Source organism: Nothobranchius furzeri, chromosome 2 (genome assembly GCF_043380555.1).
Source record: "Nothobranchius furzeri strain GRZ-AD chromosome 2, NfurGRZ-RIMD1, whole genome shotgun sequence".
Taxonomy (NCBI): domain Eukaryota; kingdom Metazoa; phylum Chordata; class Actinopteri; order Cyprinodontiformes; family Nothobranchiidae; genus Nothobranchius; species Nothobranchius furzeri.
Window position 1 is genome coordinate 54117931 of NC_091742.1, and position 21405 is coordinate 54139335.

The 21405-nt window shown below is 44.1% G+C and overlaps 2 protein-coding genes across 2 annotated transcripts; both read right to left on the reverse strand.

Annotated features, from left to right (window-relative positions):
* Nucleotides 1-4097: 4097 nt before the first annotated feature.
* Nucleotides 4098-8156, reverse strand: LOC107397291 (uncharacterized). The gene is made up of 18 exons (XM_015977230.3): nt 8004-8156; nt 7871-7926; nt 7712-7801; nt 7509-7633; nt 7301-7438; nt 7151-7216; nt 6553-6723; nt 6394-6490; nt 6120-6322; nt 5695-6051; nt 5507-5624; nt 5233-5438; nt 5050-5167; nt 4806-4978; nt 4665-4735; nt 4479-4597; nt 4253-4414; nt 4098-4184 (listed from the first exon to the last, which is right to left on the reverse strand). The coding sequence occupies exons 1-18, from the start codon at nt 8024-8026 to the stop codon at nt 4174-4176; spliced, it is 2304 nt and encodes a 767-aa protein (XP_015832716.3). The 5' UTR covers nt 8027-8156; the 3' UTR covers nt 4098-4173.
* Nucleotides 8157-9464: 1308 nt separating this feature from the next.
* LOC129165207 (uncharacterized) lies at nt 9465-21382 on the reverse strand. Its single transcript, XM_054747785.2, has 16 exons — nt 20528-21382; nt 20406-20458; nt 19562-19651; nt 19145-19487; nt 19018-19068; nt 18751-18924; nt 18584-18680; nt 18305-18510; nt 18048-18201; nt 11059-11291; nt 10870-10987; nt 10462-10676; nt 10269-10386; nt 10024-10193; nt 9848-9945; nt 9465-9775 (listed from the first exon to the last, which is right to left on the reverse strand). The coding sequence occupies exons 4-16, from the start codon at nt 19358-19360 to the stop codon at nt 9673-9675; spliced, it is 1953 nt and encodes a 650-aa protein (XP_054603760.2). The 5' UTR covers nt 19361-19487; nt 19562-19651; nt 20406-20458; nt 20528-21382; the 3' UTR covers nt 9465-9672.
* Between the last annotated feature and the right edge of the window lie 23 nt (nt 21383-21405).

Below are 21405 nucleotides of genomic sequence, written 5' to 3' on the forward strand. Positions count from 1 at the left end.
CATTAGGGTTTGTCAAAGTTAAATAGGACTCTAAAACACTTTTTTGAATGGTTGAGACAGAGTCAGCATGAGTTCTTAAGGGTTAAAACATGCTTTGGTCTTCAGTAGGGGCAATAGTGATTTGAATAGTCACTTGCAGAAAAGTTTAGCATTCAAGTTCTTTTAAGGGCAATATTTTCCAAACGTTTCAAGTTATTCAATATCTGGTTATATTTTTGTATACGGCTTGAATGGACTGTATGGTTCAATAGTCCTGTTCCAAGACTACAAAGTTGTTGCTGGACAAGTTGCTTGGCAACTCTTATAAACTTAATTCACTTGTTACTTAACCGGTTTAAACAGCACTTTTGAGTCCTGACCCCAAAGGCGCTACATTCACATGCTTGTGGTGACAATCACAGCTGCTCTGGACCACACTGACAGAAGTTAGGTTAATGGACACTGGCACCATCAGAAGCAGGCAAGGAGGGTCTTGCTTAAGGGCACAACCTAGACAGACCAAGTGGGGCTCAAACCTGCAACCCTCTGATCATCATAGTCTTTGCTGGAGTCAATGAGCAACTCCAGTTCATTAGCGTGGTTGTAAAAGAGACAGTCTTAGTCTTGATATTTTACAATTTCACTTTCTGCTCATGTCATTCCATGATGTCAATTAACTGGTGGCTTGTGGAATATTAAACAGCTATGGTTAGAGAAACCATCTTTAGTAACACCATGAGGAACGTTTCCAGGAACATTTCAAATGCTCCAACCTAGTTTCAGAGACATCTGGATATACAGGTCCTTCTCAAAAAATTTGCATATTGTGATGAAGTTCATTATTGTCTGTAATGTACTGATAAACATTAGACTTTCATATATATTAGATTCATTACACACAACTGAAGTAGTTCAAGCCTTTTATTGTTTCTAATATTGATGATTTTGGCATACAGCTCATGAAAACCCAAAATTCCTCTAAAAAAATTAGCATATTTCATCCGACCAATAAAAAAAATTGTTTTTAACACAAAAAAAGTCAACCTTCAAATAATTATGTTCAGTTATGCACTCAATACTTGGTCGGGAATCATTTTGCAGAAATGACTGCTTCAATGCGGCGTGGCATGGAGGCAACCAGCCTGTGGCACTGCTGAGGTGTTATGGAGACCCAGGAGGCTTCGATAGCGGCCTTAAGCTCACCCAGAGTGTTGGGTCTTGCGTCTCTCAACTTTCTCTTCACAATATCCCACAGATTCTCTACGGGGTTCAGGTCAGGAGAGTTGGCAGGCCAACTGAGCACACTAATACCATGGTCAGTAAACCATTTACCAGTGGTTTTGGCACTGTGATCAGGTGCCAGGTCATGCTGAAAAATGAAATAATCTCCATACAGCTTTTCAGCAGATGGAAGCATGAAGTGCTCCAAAATCTCCTGATAGCTAGCTGCATTGACCCTGCCCTTGATAAAACACAGTGGACCAACACCAGCAGCTGACATGGCACCCCAGACCATCACTGACTGTGGGTACTTGACACTGGACTTCAGGCATTTCCCTCTGCCCAGTCTTCCTCCAGACTCTGACACCTCGACTTCCGAATGACATGCAAAATTTGCTTTCATCTGAAAAAAAAAGTATTTTGGACCACTGAGCAACAGTCCAGTGCTGCTTCTCTGTAGCCCAGGTCAGGCGCTTCTGCTGCTTTTTCTGGTTCAAAAGTGGCTTTACCTGGGGAACGCGGCACCTGTAGCCCATTTCCTGCACATACCTGTACACAGTGGCTCTGGGTGTTTCTACTCCAGACTCAGTCCACTGCTTCTGCAGGTCCCCCAAGGTCTGGAATCGGTCCTTCTCCACAATCTTCTTCAGGGTCCGGTCACTTCTTCTCGATGTGCAGCGTTTTCTGCCACACTTTCCTTCCCACAGTCTTCCCACTGAGGTGCCTTGATACAGCACTCTGGGAACAGCCTATTCGTTCAGAAATCTGTGTCTTACCCTCTTGCTTGAGGGTGTCAATGATGGCCTTCTGGAAAGCAGTCAGGTCGGCAGTCTTACCCTTGATTGCGGTTTTGAGCAATGAACCAGGCTGGGAGTTTTGCCCAAAGCCTCAGGAATATTTTGCAGGTGTTTAGAGTTCATAAGTTGATTCAGATGATTAGATTAATAGCTCGTTTAGAGAACCTTTTCATCATATGCTAATTTTTTGAGATAGGAATTCTGGGTTCTCATGAGCTGTATGCCAAAAGTCATTAGAAACAAAAGGCTTGAACTACTTCAGTTGTGTGAAATGCAGCTAATATATGAGAAAGTCTGATGTGTATCAGTACATTACAGACATTAGAGCTCCGGGAGTTGATGTCACTTCTCCCGGCATGCATGGACGTAATTAATTTTTTTTGGGGGGGGGGGGGGGGGGGGACATCCCCCCCCACACACACACTTTTTCCAAAGTCAAGTTTTGACCCCTGCACTTTTTACCGTCCAAAAGCTATTTTACGCTATATTAAATTGACACTGGTTGAGCTCTAGGACCAAGTGGAAAACAACCGTTTGTGTTGAAGCCTGTTTTCCCATTAGAGCATACTGTAAAGATACCCCGTGTACGATTCTTAGTGGGCTTCCTAAACTTATTTTGGCGTGGCTTTTTTCTGTCTTATTACTCATAGCAACAAGTAAACATCACGTAAAACGTTGCCTCGTGATTTCTGTGTGCTGCCGTTTACATGTTTTATGATCACAGCAATTAACCGGCTAAGCTGTATTTAATTTTTAAGCAATGGTTTAAATTGTCAGATCACACATAAAAAGCACTTTGGATTGCTATTATCTGTCTCACCGAGACAGATCCTGACACGCTCCTGCCTGACATTTTTATTTTATTCACGGAAAAAAAAAACTAGTGATTTCTCTTGGCGTTCAGTTTTTACGAACAGCACAGCACTATTTAAACTACTTACATGTAAATCTGTTCGTAATCCATCCGTTTATCCAGAGTCGGGTTGCGGGGGCAGTACCGTCGAGAGGCCCAGACTTCCCTCTCCCCAGCCACTTGGGCCAGCTCCTCCGGGGAAATCCCAAGGGGTTCCCCGGCCAGGTCCGGTAAGAAGTCCTCTCCGACATCTTCTGGCGTTTTTAAAATGTATCCCAGGGGCACGGTAAGGGTCGGAGATGTTTAGTCTATTTAATTTCTTACAAAACGATTTCTTCGGTTTTAAAGTGTGAACTGAGTAAAATCCAAGCCAATCCCGTTCAGGTTTACGATCCATGTTTACCTTTTTCCTGCCAATATGGCATCTACTAACAGTCACGTGGGGTCCGGAGCACTATAAGTTTTATCACAATATGCCAATTTTTTTTTTTTTTTTTTTTTTTAGAAGGACCTTGATTTTCATGACATGGCTTGTCTGTGGGTCTCCGGAGGCAGCAGACAGGTACCGGATAGCTAAGCGGGGTTCAGCAGTGGCAGGTGCCGAGGCAAAATCTCAGGCGTGGGAGGAGTTTGGTGAGACCATGGAAAAAGACTATCGATCAACTCCAAAGAGGTTCTGGCAAACTGTCCAGCACCTCAGTAGAGTAAGGCAGCATCTCGCTCACACCGTTTCAGTGGGGATGGGGAGCTGCTGACGTTAACTGGGGCTATAGTCGGATAGTGGCAGGAATACTTTGAGGAGCTCCTCAATCCCATCTACTCACATTCCGAGGAGGAACAAGAGCTGGGAGACCTGGGGATGGACTGTCCAATCCCGGGGGCAGAATTTGCTGAGGTAGTCAAACTACACAGCGGAGAGCGGCGGATGAGATTCATCCTGGGTATCTCAAGGCTATGGATGTTGTAGGGCTGTCTTGGTCGACACGTCTCTGCAACATTGTGTGGTCATCGGGGCAGTTCCTGTGGCGTGGCAGACCAGGGTGGTGGTCCCCATCTTTAAGAAGGGTGACCCGAGGGTGTTTTCCAACTAGGGGGCCTAATGGTTATCAGTACATTACAGAAAACGAACTTTATCACAATGCTATTTTTTTTAGCACCTGTATGCAATCTGACCAAGGGTTTTTAGACTTACTCATCCAACCACAGAAGCCCTAAAAAAGCAAAATCTTAAAGAAAAGAATGCACAGTAAAGTATAAAACGTTTTTATTAAAGTTGAACAAAATTCTTTTAAAAATTTGTAGTCAGTCCTCATCTGGCAAGCTTCATTTGGTGCCTAAAAGAAATTTATAAAAGTTAACAAGCTTTATAAAATTGCAATAAAAATAAAAGTTTTGCATTTACCTTTTTTAAAGTTAGCAACTACCCTTTGAGCACTAGGAACCTTTATGTAGCGAGCAGTTGGGTAGAAGGAGGAAAGGTACAGGACAGGGTTTTTAGATTTGGTTTTTTGGAGAGCCACTGTGGTTGCAGGTCTAGTGGTGGCTTCAGTGGACCGTGGTGTATCTAGAAGATTACATTCATCAGATCCAAGGTTGATAATCTTGTCCAGCTGGTGGATGAACCTTACCTTGGGTGGGCCTTTTAGAAGGGATTATGCTGCCAACACCTTCCTTGTCAGACTCAAATCTATGAGTTGAGAACAGGCTGTGGAGCCCAGCTAGTGGATATGCACATTGCACCATCACCCTTTAGAAAACAAAATTTTAGAACAAGAACCCATGAAACTGATTTAATAGTCCAAGGTAACACATACCCTTCGGTGGCATTAGCAGAACCAGAGTTGTAATAAATCTTGTTTTGATAAATCACATTTCCCCTGGACAACTGAAACACAAGCAGACAGAAGTCAATTGAAAAGCCAGAATTAGAATCAAGCTCCAACCATTAGTCTTACCTCAACTTTAGAACCACAACTATGGAGTGGGAAGGAGAAGAGAACCCTATTGCCATCAGTTTCTTTGGGTACACAAAGCTCATTGATAAGGCTAGTTTCCTTTACGATCCGGTTGCTTTTGACAACCAGAGACAAGTCAACCACAACAGTCATCCAGCCACTCGTTGAACACACTAGAAAAAAATAAACCCGGTTAGCACATTTAGACACTGAACCAAACCACTTTTGATAAACATGCCCTTACAAATCATCTCTGTCGAATTGAACGGACACGTCTTGGTTGTTGAAGCCCGGACTTGTGACGTGTTGAGAGATTTGACGAGGATCTCAAATGTGCCAAGGAATCCCTTCAGTGAAACATCCTGAGGAAAAAAAAAATTCCAGAGATGCACCTAATGCTCTTCATGCAGTGAATGGCAATCCCTACCGTGTATTTAAATCCATGAGCAAGTTGTGGAACAAACAGCAGCAGGCTCTGGCTGTTGTTGCTCATAATGTAGCCATGCTTGGCTGCCAGGGCCGGTGTTAGCCGGTCTGGACCAATGTCGAATTTCCACAGGTAATCTGAAGGCTGGTGGTTCAACTGAAAACTTATTCCAGTTTTGTTGCAGACAGCATGAAATGATGGAGGAGCTATGAAATAGTGCAAGATAAATGACATGTTCATGATCATACCAACATAGAAAGCAACATTTACTTACAGACATCAATCAAGGTAGTGACAGACACAGTGTGGTAGTAAAACTTATGCTCTGGGTCAGCAGCCAGGGTGTAGTTGACATCCAGTATGTGCAACATTGCCCCAGCATCTTTGGAGAACTAAGACAGAAAGTACTCAATCATGAAAACCTAAGAGGGACTGCAGATATCTCAGAGTAAAGACTCATACCTTTTGTATGATAATGGGGTTGTGCAGGGGCACCTTTAGAGTATAGCTGTGGGTTTTATTTGAATGAATGGTTTCCACAATCGAGAAAACGTTTACATCAGATGGCACTCGAAATTCTTCGCCATTGAGCTTGACAGAAATCAACTCAACATCTTCTGGGACATCTCCGAGGTATATGGTGAACATTCCTTCTTTCAGGTTGGTTTGGTCCTCAGTGAAAAGTGAACAAGGCAGTAGAGGAGTAACAAGAGTCCTTTGAAATCTGACTGCCGTCTCTTCATAATGTTCATCTACTGATGTTTGCTTCAAGTAGAGGTTGAACATGTAGAACTCAAAGATGCCATTGTCCACAAAGCTCTGGAACAGATATACAGCCATACCAGTAGTACGCCTCTACAGCTATGCATGTTTACAATGCCCCTTACCTTTCTGTATCCACCCTCAGTGTTGTAAGGGATGCCAATTTTGATTGTAGATTGAGTCTCCACAATGAAGCCTAGTGTTATTGCAGACTCTTTATCCACAAGCTCACCATTGAGGCCAACACTAATCTGAGTTCTGTTATAACTGGAATACAGTGCTTCTGGAGTCTTCCATAATACATAGCCACTGTCGTAAGATCCTTCATCTGTTCAGAAGACAAGTTTACCAATTAAGGTACAGACAGGTTTCCAGTAGGCTTAATGCCACATCACTTACCCATAGAGCAGGCAGCAATCAGGTCAACCATGAGGACAATCCAGCTTTTCCTTGAGAAAAGTGTTGCATGGACCACTTCTACTGGAACATCACTCACCTGCACAAAACGCTCATAAGCCAGATTGACAGTCAAGTTACAGAAGGTGCCGTCATGCCTACCTCAACCCTGTACGATTCAGGCTTCTCATACGATGTACGAAACACAATTCGGTCATGCATAAGGTCAAATGTGTAGCCCTTTTTACGAGCCTGGGAGAGATTCATGGGCGGCAGCTGCTCATCTAGTCTCTGGAAGATAACCTGCCAATCTGAGGTTGAGGTGCTGTGTGTCTGAGGAGAAGTGAAGCAGATTGTAGAAACGGAGTACTTGAGGGATACTACACTTTTGGCTTGCTTTTGGCACCCCTTGTGTTAGAGCAAGAGTAAATTTGTGTGCTGTAATTTTGCTTTTAAACACCTTAATCCAAATGCCAAAATGTCTCCTCAGCCTTAATTGGCTTCTACAGGAGCAGTTAAAAATAAATAAGTGTTCATGATCTAAAAACATGGAGGAAATGAGCTGGAAGCAGATTTAACATTAGTGATGTCAGCTCCATGACTTAATCCGAAGACCATGCCAGCAATGCTGAAGTTGCTAATGAGATACTCAGGCCACAGAGGGCGGTGGAGTTGGAGTGTAACTTGTAAAGGGCCATTTTAACATACTGGCTCAAGATAATGTATAAACATAAAAAGGTTGCATAGTATGCCGACGCACTGGTCTTAAAGCGGTCCAGTCACTGTTGATTTCAGAAGGGCAGGAGAGGTCACTCCTCATGGATACCTGGGGGGGGGGGGGGGGGGGGAGAAGGAATTCCAGTGAGACCCACATGTGCTCCTTAATCCTTAAGAATTCATCCTGACTTACTTCCATGTAGTTGACCTCACAGGTAACCTCTCTAGAAGACATTCGCCGAGGGGGAGGACAGGTCTTGTTCAGTACATAAAAGACCTCTTCTCCATCATAGTTAGTAATCAGATTAAATTTAAACTCTAATCCATCAACCTAAAACATAAAATAAAAAAAGTGTCAGGGCTGTTTGATCAACAGAAAAACTTTGCTTGACCGTTCATACTTTCTCAATGTGACAGCTGAAATATGACGCTCTGAGCTCGACCATGCCCAGGAAAGGGAGAAGAGTAATGCTGTAGCCACACATTGCCGCATACGCCTCAGTGATGGCATGGACACCAAATCTGTCTGCAAGAGATTTATCGCATTAGCAAAGAGCTTAGCTTGAGATAGCTTCACTGTTGGACCAATGAAGTCAGGACTCACCAACAGCCTCAAAGCGAGGATTTGCTCCAGTGGCAGAGAGATCTAAGGCTATCGCCAAGTAACGATCGTGACACTCCATTTCAAGAACTCCTGAACGAAGGAACAAGGTTCAGATATAGAGTAACCCATCTTTAGAGACTCACAAGCTCACTTACAAACCTTCCACAAGGAAGTCACATCCCACAGTCGACCATAAAGACAGGAAGAAGGCCACACTGCAACACAAAGACAAGATTAAACATTCCTGTAAAAAAACCTCATTTTTTTTAAAGGTGCTACTAACACAGTTTACCCAAAGTTTAGCTTGAAAGCCATAGCTGCTGATGTGTTGGAAGTGTCTAAAGCTAGCCCTGCTGCTAGCAAACTACACCAACTGACCAACACAAGCACAAGAACACCACTTGCAGCTCACCAAGCCTGCACCATGATGCTACATTTCCCTCACCAGGCTTTAAGACCTATTTCTCTAACGAGTAGCTGCATCCACATGTGCAAACAATTAGCAATCAGCTATTTTTGAAGGTGTGGCAGCACAGGTGCCAGTAAAATCATATATTAATGAGCATGGTTGACTACTGAACACATTCAAAATGAAGGATATCTGAGTGTGCTCATTTCATTTAGCTAACACTAATCCTTAAATCAATAAGCATATATCATGGCAGACACTTTGACATGAAAGAAAGAGTGAATTAATGAGAGCTAGATTCATAGATGTAATTGTAGGGGGGAACAGGGGGGACATGTCCCCCCTCCACACACTTTCATTAAGCAGTTTGGATCCACTCATAGTTTCTATTTGTTTTTACTGAAAGGGCTTAGAATGTTATGTTATTATTTTAATAAAATATAATGACCAGATGTTCTAACCCCCCCCCCCCACACACACACACACACACACACACCACCACCACTCAAGCCTTTGCTGTTGCAACACTGAATTTCTCTGTAAATAAACAAATTAAAGTTGCTCTTAGTCTCAAATCAAAACATGTTTGTGGCATAAGCAAAAGGTATTAAATGGTTTGGTAAACTAATAGAAGAAATAGTATGTTTATGTACAGCTAGGTCATCTTGTAAAGCAAAACCTAACAATATGACAAAACAGACTCAAGGTTTAACCGTCATCTGTAAAACAGTCATAATACATTATGAGGAAACAATTTTAATATAGAAAATTCAGATTATTTAATATTTAAAATCATACAACTTTAGTTAATCTGTATGTTTATGAATTTATGTATTTAGCAGACGCTTTTGTCCACAGCGACTTACAAGTGATAATCGGCATGTTGCCCTTGAGGCTAACAACAACAAAAACAACAACTTGATATCAGTCATGGAGAGGAGGGAACAAGGAGTGGACAGTAGAGAGGGGGGACGGGTGCAGGGAGGGTGCTAGTTTAGAAGATGCTCTCTGAAGAGTTTCTTGAAAATTGAAAAGGAAGCCCCTGTTCTGGTAGTGCTTGGTAGATCATTCCACATTTGTGGAACGATGCATGAGAAGAGTCTGGATTGTCCTGAGCGTGGTGTAGGCACTGCTAGCCGACGATCCTGTGATGACCGGAGCAGCCGGGCCGAGACGTAAGCCTTTGCAAGAGGATTCAGGTAGCTGGGAGCCGTACCATCTCGGACTTTGTATGCTAGTGTTAGCTATTTGAATTTGATGCGTGCTGCTAGCGGTAACCAGTGGAGCTCAATGAACAGAGGGGTGACGTGTGCTCTTTTTGGCTGATTGAAGACCAGATGCGTGTATATTTATGGGTTTATGGATGCAAATGTGTGTTCTGGTGCAGAATAATAAACAAAGCCCAAACTTTTCACATGCTCACAAACCTATACAATGCATACAATAAAGAGTATATACAAACATATGAAGTTTATCAACATCTTTCTTATACTTGAACCCTATTTTAACAAAATCATAGTTTTACACAAACAAGCGTTGATTGGCAGCTTCGCTACGTGCTCGTTGGGCTCTGATGGCTGAAACGTTGATGCTGATGATGCTGAATGGATGAAATACTCGTATCGTTTGTTGGGTACTGGCATTGGACTGTCAGCCTGAAACAGACAACAATTACGAATTTAGACCAACATTTTGGACTTGTTACAAATCCAGTTTGCAGTCCTCACCTATATGGAGCATCTCTATGTATGACAGGACCGTCCAGAGGCAGAAGGTCTTGAGCGTAACTGATCTGATTTTCATAAACCAGCAGATTTCCTTTGACCTGTTGAGACGTGACAGCTTAGATTAAACGCCCAAAAAGTGAATTTGTGGAGGAAATGTGATAAATATGGTCTCTCACAGTGACAGTTGTCCCACAGGAGTTGAGGCTGAAGACAAAAAGGGCTCTGGCGCTGTCTGTCTCCATGGGAACACACTCAGGATCACGTAAAGTGGTTCTGTTGGGCTGGATGGGCGGGATGGTGTGGGTGGTGTCAACTATGGCAGCCATCCTCCCCTCTGGCAAACAGGCTATAAGGCACATGGAGTCCAAGATGATGTATGACTGTAATAGGTCATAGAAAGACAAAGCTTTGCTCTTTGTACCCAGAAGTTCTCTAGCAGGGAAGGTGCATTTATGGACAAGACGGTCATGTTCTATCATGGAATCGGCTTCCACGACCGACACGTTAACTCCACCAACCAGACCTCCCAATGACAGCTTCTGTTTCAGGAAAACAAAACACACACGGTCAACAGCACAAGAGGGTGAAAACGACACTGAACCAAAAACAAGCACCTGGTAGATCATCACAGGGCTGGAGAAAGGAATCATCACAGTCAAGTAGTCTTCCTCCACCTCCATCTTGAGTCCACCCATCATCAACAGATCCCAGTCCAGCCTATGGCCTCCGAGGAAGAGGTCCCACTGCAGATCCGAATGGGCCCCGTGGTGCAGCAGCACCAACAGGCTGCTCTCGGTACACTTCCCCTCCAGCCTGGGGGATCCCAGTTCTGCCCCAGGACAACAAAACAAGCCCACTGAGGGTCATTTTCACAGTTGGAGATGGAGAATTATGTCTAACCTCTGCGTTAAAGATGTAGAGTTCAGCCACATCACCTCACTGATATTAGTTTCAGGTAGTTTCGGACATCCAAGTACAAATGTGAACCATTGATTGTCACCTCAAAGACTAAACTCTCTCACCTGAATATTTGACTTGATGCTTCAGAGCAGCATGGTGGTAAAACACCTCTCCACTGGGCGTGACAGACAGGGTAAAGATGAAAGTGAAGCTGTAGGTCTTGAACCCTTCACCTATGTGCTGGTGATGAGAGAGCAGCTTGTTTCAGATCCACCGATCACACAAAGCTTCATAAATCAGCTCAGTCTCACCTCTGGGATTACTTTAGGGTGCGACAACAAAACATTGAGCTGGTAGAAGAAACTCCCATTGGAGAGAAGAAACCTGGACACCCCAAGGTCTGTCTGGCTTTGGTTTTGGGTCCACTTTAAAAGGTCACCACCGCCATCAACCGTCACCTTCTGGAGGAGAACATCAGAGGCGAAGAAGCCCAAAGAGACTGAAAACTGATCTTTGGACAAGTTGGAATCCAAAAAGGGAGTGTCTGAAACAAAACAGAACCTTTTGAGGGGCTTCCTTCGTAGGCAGGCTGAGTTCAGCCTTGGAGATAAGATGAGGAGCAATCTTGGAAAAGTGCAAGAAAATTGTTGGATGGACTAAAGGGTGCAAAAAATATTGCAATCCCTTATTTTGCAGGTGCAACTTATGTTCCTCTTGCTAAAAATATATTTGACCAGTCAGACCTTAATTCCTTGATTCCCATGCATGAAATAAGGAGCCTAAGTCACGCCCAGCTACTTTCGGACCTGAGAAGGACAAAAATGAATGTAAGTCAACGAGGCTATGAAAGCTATTTTCTAATCCCGTTTGTTATGTGCCATGAATTTCACGTATGATGTCTGTGAATTTTAAAGACAAGAAAGCGCTTATTTTTGAACATGGGCAAAAGTTATTTTAGGTTTTGTATGAAAAGAAGTCCAGGACTACAAATGTACATCACCAAAGTGACGTAACTGAAAAGAGAAATCCTTCCTTCAGGAGGAAAGAACAACCATAAATCTGGCCATGTGGTGAGCAGCAGCTACGCTAGGGGAGAGGAGATTCTGTGGTGACGTCATATATGCAACATACGACATCTGATTTGTAATCATGTGTAGCAATTACAAATTTTAACAAGCTGATAAATCTCTAAGTACGTGACTGGCGTGGTGGAAACACACACCATTACTTTTCATGTAAATTGCAGTACAACACGTTTGATCCAGGGCGTGAGGCAAAGCGGATTAGAAAATAACTCCTTTATCCCCGCTGACTTGCATTCATTTTTTGGTTCTTCTGGGGACCCATGAGCTGACAAGAAAGGGAGGAGACTAACCCCTTCTTTCCACCGGAGCCGTCAGCAGCACGTCTTGCTCGCGTAAGCTGCTGCTTGGCCCTTCCAACGAGACGCGAAGCAGCAGGGGAGCAGCTGTCACCGACAGAGCACGAAGTCACATGAGTGACTTCGTCAGTAAACACAACAACAAGCAGGAGAAAACTACAACATGGCTCCAAAACGTTTGTGTTTTATGTTCTGTCCGTTTTATAATCGCCAATACGGACCTGAAAAACAAAGGAGACCGCTAGCTAGGTGATAACTTCTCACGGGGCCGCACAGTTAGTAACTTTTTTTTTTAAGTAAAGCAACTGGAAGGCAGTACGTTTCTTTATTCTGAAAATCTCGGGAGCTTTGCTCCGTTTCTGCATCCAATTTCCTGTCTTTCCTTCCCCAAAATGTAGAACTTGACCCGTTTCAGAGACGTCACGCGTAGAAAATAGAACCGGCGCGTAAAGGCCGCGACATGCTGCTCCTGAGACGCGGCCGACTCGCGCTGCTGACGGCTCCGGTGGAAAAGGTTCTGTTGACCACAGCGGTTCCTATCAGCAGCTATGACGTGCTGCTGCAGTAACGTGCTGCTGACGGCTCCGGTGGAAAGAAGGGGTTAGGCTCCCTATGGTAATGATAGTTGCTAAGATGCTATGGCTGCAGCTCTGAGGACAGGACGGGAAATGTTGATTTATTCAACTGATATCCTCACTGTAAACTTTAACAATATAAGATAAGAAGATAAGAACAACTTTATTTATCCTGAGGGAAATTCTTGTGTCATGTACATGCTCAAAGCAGTCGGAGAGACAAAGGAACAGGTGAAATAGAAATATGATATACAATATATACATTAAAAAATGATCTACAGTAGTACCATGTAGGATAGTGCAAAACAAACAATCGCATATCTCAATAATTAAATACATGACTGCATCCTTGTGAATAAGTAATTAAGCCGTCGGTGCAGGCGATTCACAAAAGTGATTAAAGTATTGTGTAATAGAATATGGGTTTGTAGCAGCATATGATATGATGGGGGGATAAAAACATATTTACAATCAGAACTCTGGTAATATTGCACAGTCCGTGAGGGAACAGAGTAACCTAGGTAACAGTATTAGGAGAATCACCTACAGGGTGAGGAAGAGTTAAACAGTCCTATTGCCACCGGTACAAAGGATTTCCTGTGGCGGTCAGTTCTGCATTTCGGGGCAATGAGTCTTTTGCTGCGTGTGCTTCGATGGTCCATCATGTGGGCGTGCATGGGGTGGGAGGGGTTGTCCATGATAGAGGGAAGCTTTTTTAGCATTCTCCTCTCAGACACCTCCTCCAGGTTCTCCAGTCTAACACCCAGGACAGACCCAGCCCTTCTAATCAGCTTGTTCAGCCAGTTGGCATCAGCTATCTTCACCCCACTGCCCCAGCACACAGCTGCAAAGAACACAACGCTCTCCAACACCGAGTGATAGAACATTGTCGCTAATTTCCTCCCAACATTGAAGGACCTGAGCCGCCTCAGAAGAAAAAGCCGACTCTGCCCTTTTTTGAAGATAGCATTGGTGTTCTTAGTCCAGTCCAGTTTACAGTCCAAGTGAACCCCCAGGTACCGGTAGTCCTCAACGATCTCAACGTCAGCCCCTCTTATGGTGACAGGAGTAGGAGGTGGGGCCTGCTTCCTAAAGTCCATAATCAGTTCCTTAGTCTTTGTGATGTTAAGTTGTAGGTGGTTTCGCTCACACCACTCAACAAAGCTGTCCACCACACTCCTGTACTCCACCTCCTGACCATCCCTGATACAGCCCACGATGGCAGAGTCATCAGAGAATTTCTGCAGATGGCAAGACTGAGACTTGTACATGAAGTCAGATGTGTAAAGGGTGAAGAGGAAGGGTGATAGAACTGTCCCCTGCGGCGCCCCCGTGCTGCTCAGGATGTTATCTGAGCGGCAGCTCATCAGTCGGACATGCTGTGGTCTACTTGTTAAATAGTCCGTAATCCAACCTACAAGTGGGGCGTCCACCTGCATTTCCGTGAGCTTGTTCCCCAGCAGTGATGGTCTGATTGTGTTAAAGGCACTAGAGAAGTCGAAAAACATGACCCTCACAGTGCTCCCAGCAATGTCCAGATGAGAATATGGCCGGTCCAGCAGGTAGATGAGGGGGCATCCTCCACACAGATACGAGGTTGATAAGCAAACTGCAGGGGATCCAGCCAAGGCTCCACCAGCAGCCGCAGATGTTTTAGGATGAGTCTCTCCAGTGTCTTCATGACATGTGAGGTCAGAGCCACTGGCCTGTAGTCACTGGGGGTCGACGGGTTGATCTTTTTAGGGACAGGAACCAGGCAGGATGTCTTCCAGAGTGATGGAACTCTCTGCATCTCCAGGCTCATGTTGAAGATCCGTTGTAAAACTCAGACAGCTGGGAAGCACAACACCTAAGGGCCCTTGGACTGACACCAGCAGGACCAGCAGCTTTGCCGGGGTGGAGTCTGCCCAATTCTTTTTTGATGTCATCTGCTGAGAGGGACAGGGTGAGACAGTCAGAGGAGGCAGGAGAGGGGGGGGGGGGGGGATGGAAGGAGAAGATGGGAAGAGCTGGCTGTGGAGACAGGAGACGCAGGACAGTCGAACCTATTGAAGTGTAGATTTAGGTTGTTAGCACTTTCGACATCCCCCTCCATCCCAACACCTCTCTTTTGTCTCAGGCCAGTGATAGCCCGCATTCCATTCCACACCTCCCTGGTGTTGTTTTCCTGCAGCTTGTTTTCCAGCTTCCGTCTGTAGAGCCCCCTTCAGACAGGCCATGAAAAACGGAAATGTTCCGGAATCTGTCCGTAAGACCTTTCTGTCTGAATACAAACATCCGGATAACGTGTTCCGGAATTTACCCGGACGAAGCCCCTAGTAACAGGTCCGGACTTGTTACGGACAGGGTGGCTGCTTCAGACTGGTGAGGTAAAGTTCCGGACAAGGGGGAGGGGGAGGAGCAATCTTGGCTTTCAGCTCCCTCTGCACCAGTTTCAGCTGATCTCTGTCACCATTTCTGAAAGCTCTTTTTTTCTTGTTCAGGGTTGCTTTTATGTCTTTGGAAACCCAGGGCTTATTGTTGGGGAAGCACAGTATGGTTTTTTGGGGGACTACCGTGTCAACACAGAAGTTGATATAGTCTGTAACACAGCCTGTCAGATTGTCAATATTGTCCTGATTGGAATCACAAAGAACATCCCAGTCCGTTGACTCAAAGCATCCCTGCAGAGTCTCTTCCAACTCCCTTGTCCATGTTGTGACCGTTTTTGTGGCTGCAGGTTGTCTCTGGACGGCAGGTCTGTAAAGGGGCTGGAGGGATACCAGGTTGTGATCAGCCCTGCCCAGGGGAGGGAGAGGGCTGGAGGTGTGTGCCTCAGCAGCATTGGCATAAAACAGGTCCAGTGTTTTATTGTTTCTTGTTTTGCAGTCCACATGCTGCTTGAATGTAGGTAGAACAGTGGAGAGGTTTGTGTGGTTAAAATCACCCGTTATAGCCACAAACGCAGAGGGACTACGATTTAGTATGTCCGCTGTCGCAGAGCTGATGACGTCACACGCCTGCGCCGCGTTGGCATCAGGAGCGATGTAAACAATGATGATAATGGCGAGGGAAAACTCACGCGGTAGATAATATGGTCGGAGACCGACCGCCAACAGTTCTATGTGTTTGTTACACACAGCCATCCTCACCTTAACGTGACTGGGGGAACACCAGCGGTTGTTAACATAAAGAACGAGTCCTCCTCCCCTCTTCTTCTCACAACTGCCCGAGTCCCTGTCCGCTCTCACACACGTAAATCCGTTTATATCCACCACCTGGTCCGGGATATTTTTTGTGCAGCCATGTCTCCGTGTAACACATAACACTGCATTCTCGGGAAACTTTCTCTGTCCTTGTTAGCGTCGCAATCTCCTCCATCTTATTAACCAGCGATCTTATCTGAAGATATCAAGTATCATGTGCAATAAAACCCTCAAAAATCTTCTGTTTTGATAACATTTTAAAACCATATGTACAACAGAGCTGCGTACGTATGTTTCTTTTGTTTCTGTAAAAGACAATCGGCAACTATTAATGATGTAAGAAAATATCAATAAACTGAAATATTGCAATATTTTGTGTTAAGATGCTAAAACAATATTTATAAGCAGTTTATTTATATTTATTGAGAAATTACTATCTTCATTCAGACAGGAACAGAATCTTGAGGTAACACTGGATGTGTCTTGGAGGCATCTGGCCTCAGTTTTCAATTAAATTCTGTTCGAAAAATTGGAAATATCATCTGGATTGTAATATCGCAATATATCAGATTGCCTCCCCTGTATTCCGATACATTTTGTATAGTCTCCTCCGTATTGTGATATATGTCAAAGCATCTTCCCTGTATTCTGATTTACACTGAACAAAAATAGAAATGCAGCACTTTTGTTTTTGCTCCCATTTTTCATGAGCTGAACTCAAACATCTGAAAATGTAGGTACATACACAAAAGACCCACGACTCTCAAATATTGTTGTGACATCTGTCTACATGAGGACTTTTCCTTTACAAAGATAATCCATCCCACCTCACAGGTGTGGCAGATCAAGGGGCTGATTAGACAGCATGAATAATGTACAGGTGTGCCTTAGACTGCCCACAATAAAAGGCCACCCTGACATGTGAAGTTTGATCAAACTGCATAATGCCACAGGTGTCACAACCTTTGAGGGAGTGTGCAATTGGCATGTTCATTCCTCTACCATAAGCAGTCTTCAAAGGCGTTTCAGAGAATTTGGCAGTACATCCAACCAGCCTCACAACCACGTATCACGTGACCACACCAGCCCAGGACCTTCACATCCAGCATGTTCATCTCCAGGATTGCCTGAGACCAGCCACCAGGACAGCTGCAGCAACAATCGGTTTGCATAGCCAGAGAATTTCTGCACAAACTCAGAAACGTCCGAGGGAAGCTCATCTGCATGCTTGTTGTCCTCATCGGGGTCTGAACCTGACCGCAGTCCGTTGTCGTAACGTGAGTGGGCAAACACTCACATTTGATGGCATTTAGCATGTTGGAGTGGAATTCTGTTCACAGATGAGTCCTGGTTTTCACTTTTTAAGGCAGATTGCAGACTGTGTGTGGCGTTATGTGGAGGAGCGGTTTGCTGATGTCAGCGTTGTGGAACGAGTGGCCCTTGGTGGTGGTGGGGTACTGGTATGGGCAGGTGTATATTATGGACAACAAACAGGTGCATTTTATTGATGGCATTTTGAATGCACAGAGGTACCATGATGAGATCCTGAGGCCGATTGTTGTGCCATTCATCCACGACCATCATTTCATGTTGCAGCATGATAACGCACAGCCCCATGTTGCAAGGATCTGTAAACAATTCCTGAAAGCTGAAAACATCCCAGTTCTTGCACGGCCAGCATACTCACCAGATATGCCACCCATTGAGCATGTTTGGGATGATCTGGATCGGCGTATACGACAGCGTGTTCCAGTTCCAGCCAATATTCAGCAACTTCACACAGCTCTTGAAGAGGAGTGGACCAATGTTCCACAGGCCACAATCAACAACCTGATCAACTCTATGTGATGGAGATGTGTTGGCCTGCGTGAGGTGGCCACACCAGATATTGACTACTGGTTTTCTGCCCCACCACCCCCCATAAAGCAAAACTGTGCACATTTCAGGGTGGCCTTTTATTGTGGGCAGTCTGTACATTATTCATGCTGTCCAATCAGCCCCTTGATCTGCCACACCTGTGAGGTGGGATGGATTATCTTGGTAAAGGAAAAGTGCCAAGTAGAAATCTACAATTTTTTTCTCCAAGTAAAAAAAATTGATAATCACTAAAATATAAATATAATAAAGACTGATATAAACATGGACCCAAAATGCCTCACTGTTGATCAGGATGAGATTTTGTGGGACGACAGCGGTCTTTAGGAGCCTGAAGGAGCGATGCTGGGTGAGAGGCCACCGTTGTTCCTCCCACTGCGTCATGAAGAACAAATCCACTGACATGGACTGACTGTACTGTCCCCTCACAACACTGCTCTGAAATAATTTAAACACATTAAGGTTTAAATCTACTAAAACATTAGGAAGCCAATGTGAATACCAAGCTAGAACAGAGCATGTCCCCCTGTTGTGTCTTTACCTGGACGTGTCCACCCAGAGCTCCTGCAGAAACCCTGAGCTCTGCTCGCCCCTCCTGCAAGCTGATCCTGTAACCGCTCTCGTCTCTCAGAGCCTGATTGTTCACTCTGACGCTCACGCCTCTGTCCCTAGACTCCCCGTGAACTAAGGGAGGGATGAAATAAGGGACTGTCCAGAGCAGGTCAGAACCATCAGCTGTGGCTTCATCTGATGGAGAACAGAGAGCTTACAGAACACAGACCAATGGACATGAACATGTTTACCCTGACAACATGCTTACTGAGAACACAGGCAACAGAGGTGTCCACAGCCAGCACCTTGTCTTCGAGTCTGAACAAGGTGGAAGCTCTTACAATCTCCATGTCTACTCCATTCTCCTGTAACAGCATGTAAACATGAGAGAACAGCTGCTGCTGGGAAGCAGATCTCCGGAAGGTCCTACAGCACCTTGACAAAGACTGACAGCAGAGACGAGTAGGGACAGCGGAGCGAGAACCGGGACGTCTGCAGAGAGATGTAGTAGCTCAGAGCAGCAGCTTCTCTGAGGGACAAAACCACAGCTTCCTTTGCCGTCCGGTTGGCGTTATGGAACATGATGGCCATGTCTGCAGATTTAACTTCCTGTTTAGGACAGGGTCCTGATTTAAGACACTATCCATCTGTGTTTTCAAAGAGAGTCCTATATAATCTTATAGAAATGTCTCATCTACTTACATTCTTCTTATTTTGGGGTGAAAGAGGGAGGATGGACAGTTGGATGGACACCTATAACAATAAAAACATGAATGGATGGGCTTCCAGCGCAGAGCGCTAGCATGACTCAGAAACATGGAGGTCACACCTCCATGTAATTCTCCTCGCAGACGATCTCCCTGGAGCTCCACGCCTCCTGCAGAGGACAGTGGAGCTGTAGGGGGAACCCCATCACCTTTGCATCCTCCTTTACGTGCACAACCCAGAGACGCAGGTAATAGTCTGAACCCATCTGAAAAGGAGAAACAAGGAAATGTGCATGAGGACTAATTCTACAGTGAAAGCTGCACGGTTTGCTGCACATGCCTGACTGTTCACATGACAGGCCAGGAAGGAGGCTCGGAACACCAGGTCTCCTGCATCGGTGATCAGGACAGTGTAGCCACAGAGCGCGGCCTCCAGTGGGGACAGGGAGTGGACTCCATACTGGTCTGGAGGCAAATTACTATTACATCTCATTCTGAAGAGCTTTTTGTTCATTCATAATCACAGGAACTTGAAGTACCTTCAAAATTAAACTGGACCATCTGGCCAAGGTGGCTGGACTTCATGGAAAGCCAGAAGTGGCGGTCGAGACATTTGGTCTGAAATGATCCTTAAAATAATAAGTGACACCAGTTTTCATGAAACAGTTAAAAGTAAAAGTAGAAATGTAAAAGGCCCTAAAATACACACTAAAACAGAAAGTATATTATACTTTTTTTCTGAAATGTGATTCTGTCACAGAAAAGTGGATGGTCTCAAAAATTACAGAATATTTCTAACTAAAATTACTTAAATACTTTGAAAGATGCCACATAAAACTAAATGTGAACAAAAAAAGGATTTATATAAAAACATACAGAATTAAAATAAATTAATTCTAAATGTACTGTTCATTTATAACAGAGCAAGTTGTTGGTAAATTTTTGAAACATGTATTTGTTCATTTGACGAAGTTACATTTTTATTTTTACATTTCAAATGTTTTCAATCTTTTCACAAGTGATTATTTTGACCCCTGGATGTTTTCTTTTGTTTCTTTTTGTTAGTAATTTCTCAATCTTCCATCATTATTATGCTTGAACTTTTCTTATTTTTGCCCAAAGCAGTCAAGCAGCTATGTACAAAAATTTAGCAACTATTGTTTTTCATTATTCTTTTGTGGTTTGTAGTTATTTTTATTTATTTATAAAAAAATTCTAATTATTCCAACATTTCTGTGGCACCAAAATTCCTTTTTAATTTAAATTACCTCAAATATTTTAAAATAAAATTTATTTAATGAATAAATAAATAGACTGAAGACACCTCTCCACATTCGGGCATTTTGGACCACTAGAACACACATTATGCTTGACTGGTCTCACCTATTGGCGGTGGACTGGGAACACTGAGAGATAAGTCCAAAAGCAGCAACACACTGAAACAAAACCAGTTTATTAGCACCAGCAGCAGCCAGCTGCTACTAAACTGTAACATTGACACTCACCCACAGAGATGGACAGAAATGCTCCTCATGGCTGGCTCGTGTCGTCTAGGGTCCACCATGTTTGCACTCCACTAGCCTGATAAAGCTAATTAGCTTGATCAAGCAAAGTGGCAGGAGCTCTGGGTGCTATTTTATGCTTTTTAGGCTGTTTACTTTAACACTTTCGTTATACATAATAGTAAATGTTATTTGAACTTAAAAAGATAAATGAGGGATAAAAGAAACTAGTTTATAAACTTTAGTGAAGTGAGAACGTGGTCCAGCGTTGACATCTAGTGGTCAGAGCGAGAATTACAAGAACAGCACTCCGGCTCTGTTTGCGCCATGTTTGGGGAGGAGTGTCGCTAGTGACACGTTATTTCATGTTAAAACCTCTATGACTTCATGTTTGATGATTGAAGACGAACAGAAAACTTTTTCCAAGTCGTCGCTTTTCTTTATCTAACTTCTCATTTGACTCCCCCGAACAAAAGTAAACATGGCATTTACCACTTCTCAGTGAGGGGTCCTAGTTATCTTGATTGTTATTTTAAACGTAGCTAGTGTTTATTCTCTGACATTTAGGTGTTTGGTCTCCTCCCACTGTTGGCCCGGTCTGCAGCTTCGTTAACATTTGAGTCACATCGAGTCATCAACGTCCCTGCACAGCAGGAAGTCCTTGTGTAGTGATGTTCCTCTGCTAAACCTGGGTTGGCTAATTAGAACTGACCCAGGGTCAGCCTTCAGAAGTGTAATTTTAATTAAGTTTTCATTTTCTATAAAGTAAAAGATAAATCATGCCAACGTTGGTATTTGTGACTTTTCGTGGATGTGTTTTGGTTTGTTAGTGTTGTGACAGGTAGTGATGACATCACACCACCTTCTTCCACCTCAGCCAG

Coding starts and splice junctions, on each gene's coding strand:
- LOC107397291 (XM_015977230.3), bottom strand. CDS start 8,026: ATGGCTTTCAAGCTAAACTTTGG. Junction 4,736..4,805: donor GTTGTGGTTCTAAAGTTGAG/GTAAGACTAATG, acceptor CTTGTGTTTCAG/TTGTCCAGGGGAAATGTGAT. Junction 4,415..4,478: donor TTCTAAAAGGCCCACCCAAG/GTAAGGTTCATC, acceptor GTAATCTTCTAG/ATACACCACGGTCCACTGAA.
- LOC129165207 (XM_054747785.2), bottom strand. CDS start 19,360: ATGTGCAGCAAACCGTGCAGCTTTCACTGTAGAATTAGTCCTCATGCA. Junction 18,925..19,017: donor CACCCCAAAATAAGAAGAAT/GTAAGTAGATGA, acceptor TGTCCTAAACAG/GAAGTTAAATCTGCAGACAT. Junction 10,677..10,869: donor GCATCAAGTCAAATATTCAG/GTGAGAGAGTTT, acceptor GTCCTGGGGCAG/AACTGGGATCCCCCAGGCTG.